Source organism: Lissotriton helveticus, chromosome 12 (genome assembly GCF_964261635.1).
Source record: "Lissotriton helveticus chromosome 12, aLisHel1.1, whole genome shotgun sequence".
Classification (NCBI taxonomy): Eukaryota; Metazoa; Chordata; class Amphibia; order Caudata; family Salamandridae; genus Lissotriton; species Lissotriton helveticus.
In genome coordinates this window covers 755,160,327-755,182,181 of record NC_136073.1, presented here as the reverse complement: position 1 = coordinate 755,182,181, position 21,855 = coordinate 755,160,327, and the positions used below count along the sequence as shown (strand labels likewise).

General features: G+C 45.7%; 1 protein-coding gene across 1 annotated transcript in view; it reads left to right on the top strand.

Moving 5' to 3' along the window:
* Positions 1-21,855, top strand: part of LAMTOR2 (late endosomal/lysosomal adaptor, MAPK and MTOR activator 2) — a 202,111-nt gene that overhangs the window by 150,338 nt on the left and 29,918 nt on the right. The window contains exon 3 of the mRNA XM_078668574.1: positions 14,139-14,228. Coding sequence (XP_078524700.1) covers positions 14,139-14,228 — 90 coding nt within the window. The remainder of the gene's footprint in view (positions 1-14,138; positions 14,229-21,855) is intronic.

The window sequence follows — 21,855 nt, the reverse complement described above, 5'->3', positions numbered from 1 at the left end:
CATAAAAGTATGAAAGTGCAACCGTGAATATCCCACCATGATGAGTCATGAGTGGTCAACAGTAGCCAAACACTGAAGACACTTACTGGAAAAGTTGACTATGTATAAAATACATTCAGTTGAAACACTTAAATTTAGGGATTCATGTTAATGAAATGGCATGAGGTGAAAATTGAGGGGATTGTCGTAGCTGTAGTGGACAGATCTGACTGTTTTCTGTGTACTGCCACTGCAGTGTACTTGCCACTGCCAAGGTAATACCGCCCCAATACTATAGCTAGTATCATGACACCCTCATAATTTTTGGGGGTTATTTTGGGTTCTTCACCCATACACCTTAAGCAATCCCCAACAATGTTATTTCACACCATTAAATAATTTCACTACGTATTAAAAATATAGCTGAATGCAAGCTACTGGATGCAAAAGATGATCAATAAAAATCAGACCCATGCCTCAGCTGGTGCATAATTGGAAAAGTCTTTGTTCGCTGTGTTCCAAGATCTTGGTACATATTTGGCCACCACAAGCGTAACTTATTTCAAAAAGGTGCTTCTGCACGCTTGCATCCTTTATTGGTGGCAAGTGACACAAAGTGCGAAATGGCACCATTAGTTGTGCTCAGGTGGCAGTGGTATAAAGCAAATGATATAATTATCAAGTGCTCTATTGTTTCATAAGATTTGCTTGGGAGGAACACACCGGGAACCTAACAAAGAACCACAGTTTTGAGGTAGGCAGTCTTGCTTGAAATAATATATATATATATATATATTTTTTTTTTTTAAGATCCGGTAAATTTCAGCTTTTATGATTGATGTTTTTCCTATTAGGTTCCATCTTTTGCATGACTCTCTTGATGATCTTAAAGCATTGTTGTGTTCACCTCAATATTATGGGAGTCACACCAGGTAGATCCCCTTAGCCCTAAAAGGAAATATATCCTTGTCAGAGAAAGGGAATCTGAATGGCGTCCCTCAACCCTATCTATTAGATAAGGAGTTTTAGGAGTCAGACGACCCAGCCTGAAAATTAGTCATCTGCAGGTGATGATGAAATAGAGCTCTGCCCCGGTACCCTGGGACAATACGCAGACACAAAGGTCGGTATTGCAAAATTATACGATGATTTATTAACTAGCTACATAATGAGTGAATCTGTTTGATCGCAGTTATTCGAAAGAGTTCAGTGGATAATAAGCATATTAGGATGAAGGTTAAGAAAGTCCCAATTATATTTCATCACCCATACCTACCCAATCAGTCTGTCTCCTGCCCAGTATTATTTATATGCAGGGTTCATCCATCCAAACTTAATGGTGGTGGGATGCTTTTTATGTCCAGCCATGTATAGTTTCCCTGCATACATTACATTGTAGTCAGATCAGTAGTTGGAATTCAGCCCTTTAGTCCCTTTGCAGAGGCATACAGAGGGTGTGGAATCTAATAATACTGTTCCCTCTTCTTTCCTAAACAGATCCCTGCAAGCATATTTTCCTCTGCTGCTGTAATTAGAAATTTCATTTTTTTCTTCTGTCTTATTAGTTTGAACGGTGACGGCAAACGTGAAGTTTATAGACGGAGGATGTGGTGATCAAGCACATTTGTTAGCTACACCTTTCAAAGAGCTCGTTTTGCTAGGCCTTGTGGCTATACACGCGTTCTCTAATGTTCAACACTGTCATGTTTCCTTGCACTCTGGTCTGTTTTGCATGTAACATGCAAAACTGATGTATGATAGCCCTGCCACACATGACTGCATGGGGAGTGATGATTGATCAGATAAATGTGCCATTGATGCCGTTATATTTCAGCCACTCCTCTGCCAAATATTGTTTGATGGTCGTTCGAAGGTCAGTGCCACATATTCCACCAATTCTGCGTCCGTTTGGAAGTCCATACAAATGACTTATAAAAATAATTTTCTCTAGCCTTGAATTTTTTCAACGCTCATACTCCCACAGCTATTAACCATATAGAGCTTCTGTTTATAACTGTGCATGAAAAATCTTTGTGAATGGTTTAATCACGCACCCTCTATGCTTTCGATCAAATCATTTGTGGGGTAGCCCCCTTATGCACCAGGGCTGCCTCACTTTTCTACAGCCTACTTAGCTCTTGAGCTAGTCTCACTAAATCATAAAGCAAGGTAATCAAAATGGCTTACTTTGTAAAGTTTACCACTTCATTTGCAGTGGATCCTTTACAAAGATTGAAGTCAGATATTTAGATTTTTGAATTTTTTACATTTGTCTGCCCTTTCATCACGCAAAGTGATTGAGCAAACTCCCTTATAACCAGCGGGTTTTAACCCCTTCGCTGCTTCTGTGGACCAATGGCCGTCGCGAGCACTACCTCTGAAGTGCTGCGCACGTCCATTGGCCGACGCGGCCCCACTCACTCAATGGACGCCCCGCACCACAGCGGAATGTCCGCCGCGGTTAAGGCGGTAATAATTAATGTAGTATTGTCAACAAATAATAATATTGGGTCGTAATCCTGGTTTCATTCTGGGCAATATGTTTTAAATTAATTTTAGCTCTTGCTCAATATCCTTGTCATACAACAAAAGAGTAAACGTCAAACACAATGACTTGGCCCATGCATAAGGAAAGCTGACATTAATATTACAGTAAAGCATAGGATTGAGATTACCATTATGTTTGAGAGTAGCTTGAAGAAAATCTTAGTGGCTGTAAACTAGGCTTATTAGCCTTGTTTGTTCCACTGCAAGTCCTCTTTGACCAAGACTACTAGAGTTATGCAGCGATAGTGGACTAATGTATTGGCAGAGTTGACTAAATTATGCATAAGACCAGGCAAATTATGCAGCTTATTGCAGCAAATTAGGAGGCAATTTTATTTTGCTATTTTTTCATTTAAATACAAACTAATACTGTCTGGGAAAAAATGTAATCTCAGTACTAATTTAAGACCTGCATAGCAAACAGCAACTGAAAGATGGCCAGTTAACCTTTACAAAGGTCTGCTACTGTACATCACCAAGTTTGACACTTTATCTTATGCTTGCACAGTGCTTGGACGTGCAGTGGTTGTTACTAAGTCGAGTGGTAGCTGGTCCTTCTCCACAGTTGTCAAGGACCTTTACACCTGTATCACGGTTTTCTCACAGAGTACAGAAAATTTGGCTACTTAAAAACCAGACCATGATTTCATTTTGCGGTTGTATATAAAATGTGTAAAATAGAGCGGATACGTTATGACTGACCATACTTTTTAAATCTCACATTGCTTTTGCAATTCTGAAGTGTGGTGGAAACATATATATTTGAATAAAATCGAAACACATTACTACACTGAGTGATGACATTTTCACAAATTATCGTTGGTGTGCAGTAAAACAGTATGTCTATGCAAATGTAATAGTCAGTTCAATGAAAATGTGTCATCTGTAATGTAATGGCAGGGCACTACCACACCCTGCATACTCCACCTACACCACTCCATTCTACGACAGGCCACGCCACTCGACTCCACTCCAGTCTACGACACAACATGCGAGTCCACTCTACGCCCCGCCACACCACTTACTCCACTCTACTCTATACCACTCCACTCCAATGTACCCCATCAGCCCCACCCCATCTACCTAACTCCACAGCAATCTACAGCACTTCACTCAAATCTAACCCAATGTGCTCCAACCTACCCCGTCTGCTCCTATCTATCCCAGTCTAACCCACTCCAATACAATGTGCACCACTCCAATCTACCCTAATCCACCCACTCCAATGTACCCCAATCAAATTCACTCCACTCCAGTCTATCCGACTCCATTTTACTACATTCTACCCAGCCCAATTTACCCCACTCCATTCCAATAAACCCCACTCCACTCTGCCCCACCCCAATCCACTCCACCCTGCCAGGCTCCACCCCAATCCACTCCACCTCAATCAACGCCTCCCCAGTCTACCCCACTCCACCCCAATCTACCTCTCCCTAGTCTACCCTACTCCAATATATCTACTCCCGTACCCCACTGTAATCTACCCATTCCAATAATTCCTCATTAATCTCCCCCAATCTATTCCAATCTACCCAACTCTAATCCACCCAGTCTACCCCACTCCACCCTAATCTATCCCACTACACTCCAATCTACCACACTTCTCCCAAATCTGTCACTCAACTCTAATCTTGACTCCACACCAGTGTATTCAAATCCACCCCACTACATTCCAATCTACCCTTCTCCGCTGTACTCCACTGCAGTCCGTCCACTTTACCCCACTCTACTCTAACCCAGTCTACCCCACTCTACTTCCCTCATCTACCACATGCCACCCAAATCCACCCACTCCATCTCACTATAATCTACTGTACCACACTCCACACAAAACTACTCTACTCCAATCTACCCCACCCAATCTGCTCCACTCAAATGTTCCCTACCCTAACCCAAACTACCCCACCCTAACCATTCTACCCAATCACACCCCAACCTACCCCACACCACTCTTTCCAACTCCACTCAATCTACTCCACTGCACCCTAATCTTACCCACTCCACTCCTTTCTACCCCACTCTATTCTACACCACTCAGTCTACCTCACTCCATTCCATTCTTCCCCAATCCACTGCACTCCACTTTTCCCCAATCTACCCCACTATACTCCACTCTCCTCCACGCCACCCCAATCTACTCCACCTCACCCAATATACCCTAATTCAATCAATCAATCACGGCATTTGTATAGCGCGCTACTCACCCGGGAGGGTCTCAAGGCGCTGGGGGAGAGGGGTGTGTTACTGCTCGAACAGCCAGGTCTTGAGCTGCTTCCTGAAGGAGAGATGGTCTTGGGTTCGCCGAAGGTGGGTGGGGAGGGAGTTCCAAGTCTTGGCTGCCAGGTAGGAGAAGAATCTTCCTCCGGCGGTGGCTCTGCGGATGCGTGGTACGGTGGCGAGGGCGTGGCTGGTTGATCGTAGCTGGTGGGTGGGTGTGTAGAAGGTCGTTGAGGTACTTGGGGCCCAGGTCGTGGAGAGCCTTGTGTGCGTGGGTGAGGAGTCTGAACGTGATTCTCTTGCTGACGGGGAGCCAGTGCAGGTTTCTCAGGTGTCCGGTGATGTGGCTGTGTCGAGGGATGTCCAGGATGAGTCGTGCGGAGGCGTTCTGGATGCGTTGGAGTCTTTTGTTAAGTTTGGCTGTGGTTCCGGCGTAGAGGGTGTTCCCGTAGTCCAGTCGGCTGGTGACGAGTGCCTGGGTGACGGTCTTCCTGGTTTCAGTGGGGATCCATCTGAAGATTTTGCGGAGCATGCGCAGGGTGTTGAAGCATGAAGATGAGACGGCGTTGACTTGTCTGGTCATCGACAGGGAGGAGTCCAGGATGAAGCCCAGGTTGCGTGCGTGGTCCGTTGGTTTGGGAGCGGTGCCCAGGGCCAGGGGCCACCAGGAGTCGTCCCAGGCGGAGGGTGATGATCCCAGGATGAGGACTTCCGTCTTGTCTGAGTTCAGTTTAAGGCGGCTGTTCCTCATCCAGTCGGCGACGTCTTTCATCCCTTCGTGTAGGTTGGCTCTGGCGGTGGTGGGGTCGTTGGTGAGGGAGAGGATCAGCTGGGTGTCGTCGGCGTAGGAGATGATGTTGAGGTTGTGTTGGCGTGCGATGGCTGCGAGGGGGCTCATGTAGACGTTGAAGAGGGTTGGACTGAGTGAAGATCCTTGTGGTACTCCGCAGATGACTTCGGTGGCCTCGGATCTGAACGGAGGGAGGCGTACTCTCTGGGTTCTTCCGGCGAGGAACGAGATGATCCACTCCAGTGCTTTCTCTCGGATTCTGATGTTGCTGAGGCACTTCACTAGGGTGCGGTGGCAGACAGTGTCGAACGCCGCAGAGAGGTCCAGGAGGATGAGGGCCGCTGTTTCCCCGTTGTCGATCAGGGTTCTGATGTCGTCGGTGGCTGCAATTAGGGCGATCTCGGTGCTGTGGTTGGCCCGGAACCCGGACTGCGAGGGGTCGAGGGATCCGTTCGTCTCGAGGAAGGCGGCAAGCTGTCTGTTGACGGTCTTCTCTATGACTTTGGCCGGGAAAGGAAGGAGCGAGATGGGACGTTAGTTCTTGAGGTCGGTGGGGTCCGCCGTTGGTTTCTTCAGGAGGACGGTCAGCTCGGCGTGCTTCCAGCTCTCCGGGAAGGTGGCGGGGTGGAAGGAGGAGTTGATGATGTCTCGGAGATGGGGTGCGGTGATGGCGTCGGCTTTGTTGAAGACGTGGTGTGGGCATGGGTCGGTTGGTGATCCGGAGTGAATGGAGTTCATCGTGCGGGTGGTGTCTTCGGTGCTGATCGGGGTCCAGTTGCAGAGGGTGGTTGGGCGGGCGTTGGTTCGGTGGTAGGGTGCGTGGTCTGTGCGTCGAAGCTGTTGTGTATGTCGGCGATCTTGCGGTGGAAGAACGAGGCGAGTGAGTTGCAGAGGTCTTGCGAGGGAGTGATGTCGTTGTTTCCGGCGCTGGGGTTGGAGAACTCTTTGACGATGCTGAAGAGTTCCTTGCTGTCGTGGGCGTTGTTGTCCAGTCGTTCTTTGAGTGCCGTCTTCTTGGTGGCGCGGATCAGCTGATGGTGTTTGCGGGTGGCGTGCTTGAGGGCGGTCCTGTTGTCTGAGGTCTGGTCGAGCCGCCAGGCTTTCTCGAGGGTGCGGCAGTTCTTCTTTGATTCCTTGAGTTCGTCGGTGAACCAGGGGGTTTTCTTGCTGCCGGGTCTGCTGGGAGGGTTCTTTAGTGGTGCGAGGTCATCGGCGCAGGCGGTCAGCCACTTGGTGAGGTTGCTGGCTGCTTCGTTGGGGTCCGTTGTGCTGGTGGGAGTGTTCTGGTTTAGGGAGGCGGTGAGCTGCTCGGCGGTGATCTTGCTCCAGCTTCGGCGGGGAACCTGTTGCGGGTGGTGGGTTGTAGTTCTTCTGAAGCTGAAGTGGACGCAGCTGTGGTCGGTCCAGTGGAGTCCGGTGGTGTGGCTGAAGGAGATGTGCTTGCTGGATGAGAAGACGGGGTCAAGCGTGTGGCCGGCGCAGTGGGTGGGGGTGTTCACCAGTTGCTTGAGTCCGAGGTTGGCGAGGTTGTCCAGCAGGGCGGTGGTGTTTCTGTCGTCGTTGTTCTCCAGGTGGAAGTTGAGGTCCCCTAGGAGGATGTAGTCTGTGGAGGGAAGGGCGTGCGGGCTGATGAAGTCTGCGATGTCTTCGCTGAATTGTGTCGTGGTCCCGGTGGTCGGTAGATGAGGGTGGTCTTGGGGTCAGTGTGTATCTGGAAGTGCAGGTGTTCGGCGGCGGTGAAGGTTTCGTCGGAGTTAGTCGAGATGCGGATGGTGTTCTTGTGTACGATGGCGATGCCTCCTCCCGTCTGGTTGACGCGGGCCTTCCGGGTGATCTTGTATCCGTCCGGGATGGCTATGGCGATGTCGGGCGCTGAGGAGGCGTTCATCCAGGTTTCGGTGAGGAAGGCGACGTCCGGTGCTGTCGCGTCGAGCAGGTCCCAGAGTTCCACGGCGTGCCTGTGGACGGAGCGGGTGTTGAGCAGGATGCACTTCAGGTGGTTGCTGCTGGTGCTCGACTTGGCGGGGGTTATGCAGGTCCGGTAGCAGGTGAATCGGCAGGCTTGGCAGGCGAAGGGTGCGTGGGTGCGTCTCGGGGTTGCTCGGTAGCAGCAATTCAATCTACCCTACTCCAATCTACTCCACTGCAGTCTACCGTGCTCTACCTCACTCCACCCCAATATACCGCACCACATCCCAATATACCCCACACCATTCCAATCTATCCCACTCAAACTACCCCAATCTCACTCTTCTCCATTCCATTCTATCCTACTATAATCCACCCACTCTACCCCACTCCAATCTACCAGACTCCACTCTACCCCTCTCCACTATACGCCAATCCACCCACTCCACTATACGCCAATCCACCACTCCAATATATCCCACTCCACTCTACCAAGATCTATCCCAGTCTATTCCTCTCCAGTTTATCCCACTCCTCCCCAGCCTACCCCACTCCACCCCAATCTACCCCAATTCAATCTACCACTCTAATGTACCCAACTCCCGCTCTCCAATCTACCCTACTCCACCCCATTTCAAGCTACCCCAGTCTACGCCAATTTACCCCCACTCTACTCAATTTACCCAATCCAGTGCACCCCAATCTATCCCACTCAATCTACCCCACCCGCACCATTAACTTTTAGCCATGTTGAACAGCAGTCACACTGGTGTACGTAATGGCTAACACACATTGCTAAAGCCAATAGCTATCACATAGGTAGGCTGTCCGGTTTTAGGTTTAAACCTATAATAACTGATACAAAAAACACCGAAAGGGAAATAGCCCTCACCAGTGTAAACATTTAAACACTGAAAAAACACCTGCATAACAACCTAAATGCCATTCAAAGAAAAGGAGAGTGAAAGGGCCATTTTTTTCTTCCTGAATGGGCCAATACAGTGTAATTTTGTTATACAAGCTATCAGCAAGCAAGACTGGGCTAACATTATTCTGCTTGAGGTTTGTTGTTAAGGAATTTCACTAAAATACTGTTTCTTCTTCCTTTTGCTTTTTCAGTTTTGTGGTCTTTGGTCTAAAGATGCAGGGTTTAGAAACTTGTTTTAGGTTATGTTATGTTATGTTATGTTACAGCTGCTTATATAGCGCAACGGCTGCCCCAGCGAAGGGGCGTCCCGGCGCTGGACCAGACAGGAGAGAGCGCAACATACCACAAGCTTTAGGGTCAGCTTAGCAGAACAAGTGGGTCTTAATTGCCTTTCTAAAGGATAAAAGGTCATTTATGCTTCGAATCCACAGTGGTAGTGCGTTCCATAGTTTAGCAGCCATATATTGGAAGGAGCGTCCGCGGGCGAGTCTGACACGAGGAATCGTGGCCAAGTTTTGTCCTTCTGATCTGAGGGGTCTATTGGGAGTGTAATATGTTATAAGATGACATAACATGGGGGGTGAAGATTTTTTAGGACCTTGAAATTGATTCTTTTTTCCACCGGTAGCCAGTGCAATTTTACCAGAGTGTTGGTTACGGACTTAAACCGGGGAAGCCCTGTTAGGGCCCGTGCTGCCGCGTTTTGGATATGCTGCAGACGTTTTTTTTCCGCTTGATTGGCTCCCAAGAGTAAGTAATTGGCATAATCTATGCGAGAGGATTGTGGCTTGAATAATCAACTGACGTGTGGAGGGGTCAACATTTTTTAGTATAGGTCGCAGGTTACGCAGGATACCAAAACTAGTGGCAGCTATTTTTTTGGTGTGGCCGACAAAGCTCAAGGCTGAGTCCAACCACACCCCCAAGTTCTTTACCTCTGTTTTGGGGTCAGGGGGAGGGCCAAGAATCTCCGGCCACCATTCCTTTCCCCAGGCTTTGGTATCTTTTCCTACTATTAGCACCTCCGTTTTGTCTGCATTAAGTTGTAAATAATTGGCCGTCAACCATTCAGTTACTGCAGCGAGGCCATGTTTAAAATTCAGCGCTCCTGCTCCGTTCTCATCACTCAATGTCACCACCAGCTGAGTATCGTCAGCATATGAGACGATGGACAGGTCCCACTCCTTGGCGACCTCAGCTAGTGGTTGGACATATAAATTAAAGAGTGTGGGGCTGAGCGCTGAACCCTGGGGTACTCCCTGCATTATGTTACTCTTTTTTGAGAGGAATGGGGGGATAGCTACCTGAAAAGATCTGTCTGTCAGAAATGCTTTAAACCAGGCCAGGGCTGAGCTCTTCACCCCTGCTGCCTCCAGTCTGTACAGAAGCACCTCGTGTGAGACCGTATCATAGGCAGCGCTGAGGTCGAGCAGGATCAGCGCTGCCGTTTGACTGGAGTCTCTAATGGACCTAAGATGTTCTGTCACACTGAGAAGTGCCGTCTCTGTGCTATGGTCTGCACGGAAACCATGCTGGGAGGCGTCTAAGATGTTATTGGCATAGAGGTGTTCCGTTAAGATGGTGTTCACGTAAGACTCAGTAACCTTGGCTGGCCATGGTAGCAATGATATAGGTCTGTAGTTTTCGGGTTTTGTCGGATCTAAATTAGGTTTTTTAATTATGGGATTTACCCACGCCTGTTTCCATTTAGTGGGAATTTCTGACGTCATCAGGGACGTATTAATAATGGTTCTCAAAGGTTCAAGCACTATAGCATCTGCTTTCCTGAAATGTTCGGGCTTTAGGGGGTCTAGAGGCGAACCTGATTTGACTTTTTGACAGAGCCTGTCAAAGACTTCCTGGTCTAATTCTGGGATGCTAGTAAGTTCAGATATAATTTCTATTTTTGAAGGACTAATCGTGGGCTTTACAGGGAATAAATTATAAATGTTCTTAATTTTTTCTACAAAAAACAGGGCCAGATTATCGCAAAATATCTGTGATGTAGAGGTATTCACTTCTACTTTTTTTGCGCTCAGATCTTTCAGGATTTTAAAAATAATTTTGGAAGGGTTGGGGCTTGCATTAATTTCATTGGCATAATATGTCGCACGGGTCTTACAAATCTGCCTGTGGTATTTTTTGTGGATTTCGCTGTATTGGGCCTTTAAGTTAGGCTCGTACCGTTTTCTCCATTTACGTTCCGCTATTTTGCAGCTTTTTTTCAGGGCTAGTAGCTCTTCATCGAACCAGGGGCTCGACTCTTTAGCGCGTGTTTGGATCCAGGATGTTGGGATCAATATATCTAAGGCCTGGGTTATCCAGTTGCAGTAATTTTCGTAACATTGATTAGTGTCTTTGGGGTAGGTTAGCGGGAGTTTTTTGAGCAGGTTATCAAAGTCTTCTAGCCGTAATTTCCTCCAAGGTCGCTTATACACCTTGTGGGTTGGTCTGGGCTGGGATTTAGCCCAGCTGGGAATGGACATAATGGTTAACATGTGGTCCGTCCATATCATAGGTATGGGCACGGACGCCTCAGCTTCTTCTATATTTGTAAAAATAGGGTCCAGGAGATGTCCTTCATTGTGAGTTGCTCCCTGGACCAACTGCCTTAGTTGAAACCCTGCTAAATCTGCAAGCAGATTGGTTATTTTTGCCTCATTGCTGCGATCAAAATGTATATTCAGATCTCCGAGAATATTGAAATTTGCCGTTTCGGCTGCCAATGAACGGACTGTCTCCAATAACGCTTTTACGAAGTTACTTTCATTTCCCGGCGGTCTATAAATTAGAATACCTGAGAAGGACAGGTGCGGGTTTATTTTAATATAGGTCTTGCTTAATTATTTTATAAACCGTAGAGAATCAGAAAATATCAAATCATGTTTGATATTTTGGCTGCGTTTGTTTCTTTCATTGGTAAGTAAAATGGCTTGTTTCAGAAGAACCTTTCCCAATATGTGCCATCACATTTACCCACAGAGAATTGGTAAAAACCCTTGACATATCAGCCCCCGGTTTTTAGTGAGTCAATATTGATAGTAGGTGAATTGCCAACACCTCAGGCTTTAAACATTCAATGCAAGGTATAGTGACAAGTATATGTGAAACGAGTGCTATCACCGAGCATCTGGGATAGTGGTAAAAACATGACGGGATGGAACGCAATGTCAAGTGGAATGCTGCTGCAAAAAGGTTCTTTCCAAGTTCAACAAAGATTGGGGTGGTATTGTTTATATTTACAGGGATTCAGCTATGTATATGAAAAAGTTGGATGATGACCTGTCAAAAACGATACCTGAGCTGAAGTGCTTCCCTGTAAGAGATTCTTGCCACTTGTTGGATGGTATGCTGAAAGGATCTTTACAGTCCTCGGAGTTTATGAAGAATTCTATTGGTTTTTTAGTCCATTCTGGTGCACTGTTTTTTTTATGCGTGGGAACTAAAACACAATTATTTCTAATTTTGTGCTTTCTGTGGCATCAAAGAAAGAGTCATCCAAACTGTGTCACTTAGCTGATGGTTTTCAGCCCAATGGGCTGTGAATGCTATATTATCCATGGGACAACCGTTTACAGAATTTTTGCTGAGTGAGGATGACAAAAATGTGAGGATCTTTGGTTGCATGTTGATGGTGATATTATAGATTTTTTTCAAGGAAAACATATCTGCTGTAGTGGACATAAAAACAGAGTCTGTAAAAACCCTTGTATGTCAAGTGATCAGCATAATTGATGTAGATGTGAAACGTCTCCTTGAGAGTAGGTTGAGCGACACCTTTAGTGACATTGGCACTGCAACATGTTCCATGTTAGAGTGCTTGCCACTTGGTTAACAAAGCAATGTTGAAGAACAGTTCAGGAACTTTTATTTTACAATGTATGAGAAATGGCTTGAAATGATGAATCAAATTTGCTCTGTAGATTCAAAAGTGCTGCTTCATTTTTGACCGCTTCAAGAACTCTTAAGGGTATAAGCGCCCAGTTCAACGCAAATGTTGCAGAACCTGCCCACAGAATCGCAATCTTCAAGTGCACCAGTATTGGCATGGAAATCTAGGACAATGGCCAGAATTAGCAGATTGTGTTCTGGCTGTTTTGGCGTTGCTCACTTCAAGTGCCAATGCTGATTGGGCCTTTTCACAGAAAAAAGTTTACATGGGAAGGAAAAAGAGTACGCACATGATCAAATAGTCAATGTAGAAGTATTGTATAGTGTACTAAAATAGGTTTGATTTGCAAACATTTATTTGGACCTCATATACACTGTACGTACACTGTCAATATACCATGCATTATCAATGTAGAAAGCAAGCAATAATAAAAGCAAAAAGTTCCATAAACACTGAAAAAACACTTGTTTCTGTTTCATTTAATGGTGCGAAAATGTATAACCACTGATAACCACTGTTTTTAAGGTATTGAAATCACTTGAAAACACTGAAAAAAATCCACCAGAATTCACCAAAAATAGAAACTGAAAACAGGAAAGCTTACACATAGGCAAGACCTATTGACTTGGCCAGTGCTGGTTATTTACTATTTAACTTTTAATGCCAGTAAAGGCAATTCTTTAATTAGAAATTAATGTCTTCATAAAAGAGAAAATTAACTTGCCTATACAGTTTGATATTCCGCCACCTACAATCATCATCTTCTAATGCGAGCATTGACTAACCCATTGGACATGGCTTTGTGTTTTATAGTAGAAAGCATGTGTCCAACTCCTGGAGGTGCTTATGAACTGTGGTGGTCATAGCTTAAAAGTGCATTTGAGCTCTCCACCTCCCATAGCAGCTTAATAAAGTAATAGTTTTGCACACCATTTCTGGTGGTTTGGCATTTCCCAAAGGTGTCCCCATAAAGCGGGAGCTTCACTTGGGAAAACTGGTGCTCTAGTTGAACGAATGGTGGGTGTGCAGTGCACTGGAAATAAATGAAGGTTTTTTGTGTTAAAGTGTTTTTTGACTATTGTGATGACCTGGATTTCGCTTTCTAGAGAGAACTACTGCATTTGTAGTGTTGCAATACAAGGCAATCGTTTTCCGTTCCTGCCGTTTACATGTCTTCTGCTTAGTATTCAGACATACACACCCACTGTAAATTTCAAAACAAATTTGCTTTTTGTGAGTGGTTATTCAACGTGAGGCCCACCATTCCTGACCATCTGGAGAAAGTTCGACAGGTCCGGCGTCATCTTTTTTTTTCAACAGAATATAGGTTTTTTTTACTCTACAAAAAATGATTCAAAATGTACATTTGAATGTAGTAAAGCCACTTTACCCTTAGTTGGTGTTGACAATTGTTATATTTAGTACTTTCTCATTAAGACACTGCTACAATATGTGTTCTTTAGTGGCAGAGAACACGCCACAGACCAAGGAAAGAGATATCTATTGAAGAGAATAAGTTGAGCTACTGCAGTCCAATGGGGTGCTTCCTTCTTCTACTAACACTGAGGAATTAAAGTGCTCTTCAGCCAGATCTAAAACCGCTTTAGCTTCCTCTTTGGTACATCCTAAGCAAGTTAACGATAACTTAATAGATCTATAACCAGGGAAATTAACAAAACAAATATGATTTAACATTATACTCCAACAACAAAAGCTCATTGCTCAGGCAAGTTTATCTAGACTGTTATGAAGTCTCAAATCAGAATAAATACATTGTACAGTGTTTAAAATGTCTGTATTCATGAGTTTTAAGTGTTATGGCAGCCAAAGAACCAGCAAGGGCTGATGGTATAACTTTGTTTTTTCCTTCGTAGGAAGGCCGCGTGGCAATCACTCGGGTCGCCAATCTCTTACTGTGCATGTATGCTAAGGAGACCGTCGGCTTCGGGATGCTGAAAGCCAAAGTAAGTGCTCATGAGAAGGATTTCAGAAGCAGATCATGAAAGTGTTCAGGGGATTGGTATTACTCTGCCAAACCATGTTTTGTTTATTTTTAACTAAAGTTATATCTGCGAGTCTGTTTTTCCATAGTGTCCCTAGTGCTCTCAAGCAGGATTGGTTGGAAGCTGATGAATGCTAGCAGAGCACAGATCCAACCGCTTGCTCCCCATTAATGAGAGGAACTGCTCCTTTTCCAAATCTGTGTATTCTCACGATTGATCCTCATAATTCCCCTTGATTGCATGTGGTGCGCATTGTCGTTTCTAGAGCACGCAAACAATGGGGTACTCCTATTTGGGGAGGTTTGGGAGCTTTGTTTATGTCGCTCTTAAGGTTGTAGGCTACTTCGTAGGGTTCTGTTGTGGTCCGAGTTGGTGTCTACACTTTTCCATGCTTGTCTCTTTGTGCTGTTCCTTTCCTGCTCCTTTTAGAATCCATTGTAATTCAAATCCCATCGAATTGAATGGAGCAGGATAGGTATATTGGGTTCACCCACCCTGAACCAAGCCAGTTCCAGCGTGTGGCCTCAGAAGCAATACCTGAACAAGACTGGCCAAGAGCATGTGAAAGACGGACCACCTGGACAAAAAAGGATGAGCTGACTGCCTACACCCCCCTCACCATTATGAGTTCTGTTTTTCCAAGATGCCAGGGCCCAGTACCGGCTTCTAATTAGACCGAATTAGTCTTGTTCCCATGTGCCTCTCAAGAAATTGAGAGCCAAGTGTATTCCTGAATGTCTGTCCTTTGTATTTCTCCACAGGACACTTAAAATAACTGCAGTTTTGGCCTTCTCCTCCCCATTCTGTCAAAGAAACTGCGCTCTGGCCAACAGAAGTGATCACAAACAAGAAAAGCAGGGCTACAGCTATTATAGTTTCACTTATTTATTGGTTTATTTTGTGAACGTCTCCTTCTTGCGCTACTTATTTGTGCAACTTAGAATATAATTAATAATTATTTAATGATTTGCTTTCAAATACTTTCAATTCTAATGAACCATAATCCAATTTCAGTCGGTAAAATATTCCCTTGGCAAGAGTAATGTGCTTTTCTGTAAGCAGTGCTAACTTGGGCAATAATGTAAATGATTATAAGGATGATAGGTGACCAGTACAGTTTCAAAAATCTTCGCTCCCCATCGTCAAGCAATACCCTTTAGGCAATATCAAATACTCCTCTTCCGAAACCTATCCAATCGTCAATGGTACGTATTGTATTTAATTCTTCAAAGTACTTGAGCAATCTGTTACTTTACGCCTATATCAATATTCTGTATAAGTTGCAATATTCAGAAATTACATTTGCACAGACACTGCTTTAGGAGCCAGAAGTACAAAATCAAGTGCCAATCTATACTGCATAGCTAGTATCTGTTGTGCTTATAGATGGTCGGAGATGTACCCTGGATCCATTGCATAGGAGTTCCTGATTGTCATAGATTGGCAGTCCTACTCCATAGTTCGGAAACAAGATGGCAAAGGAACGTGGTAGTGTCTGAATTCTCTCTGGGCTGTTTCTTCCGAAGGGGTGGATTTTGCTGCAGTGTATCTTATAGCATGTATAACATGAGCAAGACCTCAGGATCTAGAGCAGTCCTTCAGTATCCAAGCATATGCAATGTTAGCACAGATGAAAAAGGTACCATGCAAAACACTGATGCGACGGCAGGTATAGAGTACCCCTGCTAGGAATTTGAAGTAAGAGGACAGTTCATAATCTGATCAGTCTGGATTGTAGAAGCCACATTGCCTGAATCCTACCAACATAGTACTTCCATTTATAGTTTCACAGCCTAGTCGATAAGCATTTCTGGCCAATTGAACAGCAGCGGATGATATTTGCCAATTAGAAAAACAGAACCCCAATTAAGAGCGAGGAATGCCAACAGTAGTGTTTAAAGAAAGTGTTGCCATGGCCGAATAGCACTTTTGTAAGTGGATGAAATACTAAGTGCTATTAATTTCTTCAAGCCTGTAACCCGTTCCTTCAAACACAACCCAATAAAATAGTGAGCCAACCAATGAAGCTTGCTCAAAGAGTACCAGCTAGACCCATCAAAGAGTCTGGTAGCCAGGAGATTCCATGGTACTGGGTCCGTAGGTAATATCCTTGGGCAGAATGTGGAGCTGCATTATGATGAGATCTATATAGCTGGTTAGCAATTGCAGAACTTCAGTGGAAGCTTGAGACCGTGAATCAGGTGCTTGCAGGAGTGTTAATCTAGTCAAGCTGTAGACATAGATGGGAGCATCATGTTGTGCCTAATAACCATCTCACACAGACTTGGCTTTGCTGTTTGGTCAGGAGTGGCTTGCATTGACCAGAGTGTCAAAGGTATAGCATCAAGTAACTTGAACCCAGTTCACTACAAATCATAGCTATTTTATTCTTTAAGATATTGTTGAACCTTTCTGCTATCCCAGAGTTAGTATGCACACTGAAAGTGTGTGATTCTCAAAGCTTTACATAGTTCTTGGACCCCAAATAACACACTAAGTACCCTTGTCACTTCCTTATCGAAGAAGAATACAGAACTCCTAAATAAAATCCTTTCGCAGTATCTTGGCTACAGAGATAACCTTTGCTCGGGCATTCAGGGAGGCTTCTGTCCACCCACACATCAACGCTAAATCCAGAACATACATATAAGAGTAACAATGAGGCATTTGTATTAAATAAATTTAAAAGTGGAATATAAACTCCCCAGTTGGGTGAGGGGCAGTGGTGCGGTTTTGAAACCCTTCCCGGTATTGTTGACTTGTCAATTGTTTCAGGAATAGAAATACTGCTGGGCATTAGAGGGAAAGATGGAGCAAGCCACTAAGCAGCACATCATACAGGCCTGCTTATGCAACACCACCATGCTATTGTAGCACAAGATTTGGAAACAACAATTTTTAGGGCAACCACTCTCACTTACTTTTCTTTCTCCACAATGTGGTTCTTTTTACAAACCTGTAGTCCCTTCTACAACTGAGGCTCTTTCTCCTGGTTCAGCAAGATCTTGTAAAGAAGGCATGAGGAATTCAGTAATGTGATATATAATCAGTAACTTCAGAATTAGTAGACAGAGAAGCCTTTTAGCATTGTGGTCGGCTAGGGTGTTAACACTAATCGCTTCATCTTGCGCGCACTGATGGGCAGCAGATTTAACAATAGCAGGTTTTAAGGGCAGTTGAAAACCATTGAGTAAACTAGTTACGTAGGATCCATGTTTAGTAGAGACTGTGGCACAGATCGAATCAAAATACATTTTATTCTATTTAAAAGCTTAAATCATAAAAGCACAATACATTAAAAACAGAAATGCAACAATTCATATAGGTAAGTTTGACAGTACATTAAAACATCGGTTTTACCTAGTACAATACTCATTGACGAACACAGCCATGTCATATAAAAAAGAAAAATCCATGATCAATTAAGAAAAGGGAGGGGCCTTGCATGGTTTTCCTCTAACCACCCTCTTCAAATATTTGGCTATATGATCCATAAAAATGTCCTCTATAAATTGCAACTTGATGAAAGGAGGACGACATTGTCTCTGTCCTAGCAATTTTAAAATAGGCAGTATCCATCTTTTCCTAATTAACATATAAAACTTACAGAAAAAATAATATGAATTGTAGACTGCAGATATATCGTCGCAAGGGCATAAAGAGCGTGACCAGTCATTTACCTTGGGAAATGTGACCATGTTGTGAACATTTCTTAGAGGAAGGCGAGTCAATAGCAGCCTGTCGTAGGTTCCTGTTTTTTTTGGGGGGGGTAGGGTTGTATCGCCAATTGCGTAAAAGAGCAATTGGTTTGCTCTGACGGATGGTTTCATGATATTAGAGGACATAATAATCGTCTCCAGATGGTTAATGCATAATAGCTTTAGTTCCTTCCTTTTTACAGTGATCGAGCTGGCTGATTAACAAAGTACTCAGGACAGCCTAAGTCATTCATTACATTTTTGATGTATGCAAGCCAAGGAATGCAATGTGCCTGTTGCAGGTTCAGACAGTCATTTATCACGTCCCGATTGAGACCAGTTGCAGTACAGGTCCAAGCCTTATGCCATAATAAGATCGGCTGGATTTTAATTAGGTCGGACAAGTATGTCAGTCCCAATTCGGCGTGACATATATACGTGGCTGTTCTCTTTGGAACAGCTAAAAGATATTTAAAAAACTTGTTCTCAACCTGCTGTAGGGGATCTACATTAGCGTAACCCCAAATGACTTCTCCATACATTGCAATTGAAGTGCATTTCGCTTTGTAAATAGTCAACAAGTTGTTAATGGGGCGCTTTCCTAGCATCCTGGCGAAGTTTATTAAGGCGCCTATGGCTTTGGCAAATAAGTTTTCTGGAAATAATGGCTTTGATCCATAAACCTCTTCTTTCAAAGACGCCTCCCAAGTATGAGAAATAATTAGCAAATTCAAGTTTACTGCTGTTTATGAAGGTGTCACGACCCTTAACATCGAGCTTACTACATTTCATGGTAAATGTTTTGGAAATGTTTGTTAAGGTCAAGACTTGACATATAGGATACAAAGCTCAAAATGATTTTCTGCAGACCAATTGGTGTTAGAGATAAAAAAAAACAGCATCATCAGCATATAACCATAATCCTATTGTCCACTTGCCAATGCTAGGTAGGTCTTGACCTTCCCTCGATAGGTGGCGTCCAAGCTAATAATATAGAGGGTGAAAAGGAGAGGGGCAAGCATGCACCCCTGCCTTACCCCCTTCCTAACAGGGAAAGTGTGGCTAAGTTCACCTGTGTTCGAGGCATGTGGGCTGCTAAATTCATATCTTAGCATTAGATCGCCGCCTAGTGTTGGGTCCGGATGATCGCACATTGTTGTCCTGGAAGAGTCTTCGAAGTATCCTGAGATAGGTGGCTCCTCCCCTGGACTACAGTGCGCATGGGCATCGGCTCCATCCCCAGATTGTTTTTTTCCGCCATTGGGTTCGGATGCGGTCTCGACTTCTCTCTGTCGAAACCGAGTAAAACTAACTTTTTAAGGCCAAAAGGCCTTGTATTTATAGCGTCGGTATTGTTTGCGCACGGTCTCGAGTTCTTCCGACTCTTGGAGTCGGATTCAGCGGAGTTTTTTCACTCTTCGGACATCGAGGCCTTCTCATCGCGACGCGACGACAACTTTCCAGCATGGAGCGGAGTCCGTTTAAGTACTGTCCGCTCTGTGGGTCCAAGTACCCACATATAGACCTGCACCCGGTCTGTAACAAATGCCTTTCACCGGACCATGACGACGGCAAGTGCAAAGCTTGCGCGCAATTCAGGTCTAAAAAGACTCTCAAGCTTCGGCGCGCGGTGCGCCTGGAGGCCAGACAAGCGGCCCCGGATCCAGAAAACATCTTCGGCGACCAAGATGAAGATGAACAGGGTCATCATCTCCAAATATCCCCACCCGAAACGGAGGTCGAGGCGGATCCGGTAGACGACGACTGAGTCGTGGGTCAAGGCCTTGAATACGTCGACGAGGTAGGGGACGTCGAAGAGATTTATGGGGCCGCGGCAGATAGCTCGGGGGACGAGCTATGCCCCGAAGGTTTCGACGAACACGATCGGGTCACGGGATCGCCAGTTGGCCTTACCCAAGACCCCGTACCGCAAGCCACGGCCCCGCCTTCAGGCCCGGCCACGGACATACTTGCGGGGCAGGCCGGATCGAAACCGAAACCTACGGTATCGACTACACCTAAAATGGCCGACCCGAAAACGAAACCGAAACTTATGGACTCGAGCGTCCCTAAAATGGCGGCCGGCCCACAGAAAACTACTGCACCCGCCGCCGCATCTGCTCCGTCGACCTCCGGTACACAGAAGTCGAAGAAGTCGGTCGATTCCACAGGGTCAAAATCGGCGCCAGAGGAGGGATCCTCTAAAAAGGGTGGTCGGCACGGATCAACCGCTGCGACACCGTCTAAGCACGCCAAGGCCAGCGGCACGGCTCCGGTTCCGACTGGGACTCCGTTAGTCGGTCGCGTAGTGGAGACGGAGGCGACACAAGCGCACGGATCGACGGCTGGCACATCTGCGCATCGATCCAAGGACTCTGGGTCGGCGGCGACTGCATCGGCGTCCAAGACTCAAAAAGGCCACCATGACGTCGGATCCGAGGGGAAGGTCAAAACATCCTCGTCAGCGCCAAAAGCCACTGTAAGTGAAGCGTCCCCCATCGCCGCTTCGCTACAGAGAATCAGGGAAAGGGCCGCTGCTACGTCGGCTCCGTTGCCGTCGCCTCAGACGCCGAAGGACGCTCCGGCAAAGCCTAAGAGTAAGCTTCTCTTCCTTCTGCCGCCGAAAGAGGCTCCGAAGGCCTTTTCTACGAAATCGACGCCAAAGACGTCGGATTCTTCTACGGCAGGGGTACCTTCAGGTCGAGAACTCGGATCAGAGGACGATTCTGAGCACTTCATCGACGCCAACACAGGCAAATTAACCCTATACAAAAGGAGGATCACTTCAGAGCCTCTGGACTCCTATGTCATCCCACTAAAGAAGAAAAGGGTTCCTCAGGACGTTTCTAACCTCATAGAACCTATCCAGCCTCCTCCAAGAAGAAGCCCTACTCCCTCACCAGAACACTCTGAGGGTGAGGGATATGATGAGGATGCCCAATACACCTTCCCCATCAATGAACCAGATGCACATCCTGATGCATATGATGACATTGGTGACCAAGGCACCCAAAGTGTGGGGCAAGACCCACAACCTTTCAGTGCACGGGCATCCCCAACAGAGGATTCTGCAGGTTTTCATGCACTCATTGAGAGGGCAGCTGCTAATCATGATGTGGACATGCATGCTGACCCAGTGGAAGAGGATTTTCTCTTTGACACTTTTTCAGTCTCTGAAAGAACTGTGAAAACGCTGCCTATGCTCAAGGGAGTCCTCAAGCATGCAGCTGACATCTTTAAAGAACCTACCAGAGCGAGAGTGGTCAATCCACGTATCGAGAAAAAGTACAGACCAGCACCTGCAGACCCTGCATACATTCGGGGACAGTTGCCACTGGACTCTCTTGTGGTCGCAAATGCCAGAAAATGGGCCAACTCCCAGACGACGGGTGAAGCTCCTCCCCCAGACAAGGAGTCCAAAGTGCTAGAGGCAGGGGGCAAAAGAGTGGCGGCACAAGCTGCCAACTTTTGGCGTATTGCAAATACACAAGCACTCTTAGCACGTTACGATAGGGCGCATTACGACACCCTAGAGCAGATTGTACAACACCTGCCTCCTAAGTTTCAAGAGGGCACCAAACTGCTTATCGAGGAAGGGAAACTGATCTCCAACGCAGCCATCAAGTGTGCACTTGACGCCGCAGACACAGCAGCTAGGGCGATCAACACTAGCGTCATGCTGAGACGACAAGCTTGGCTCCGCATATCAGGGTTTAAACCTGATATTCAGACAACCATACTTAATCAGCCAGTCAATCCTAATAGACTGTTTGGTCCAGATGTTGACACCACCCTCGAAAAGATAAAAAAGGACACAGAAACTGCTAAGTCCATGGGGGCCCTACAATCACAACAGTTTCGTGGCAATAATTTTCGTCGCTCAGGTGCAC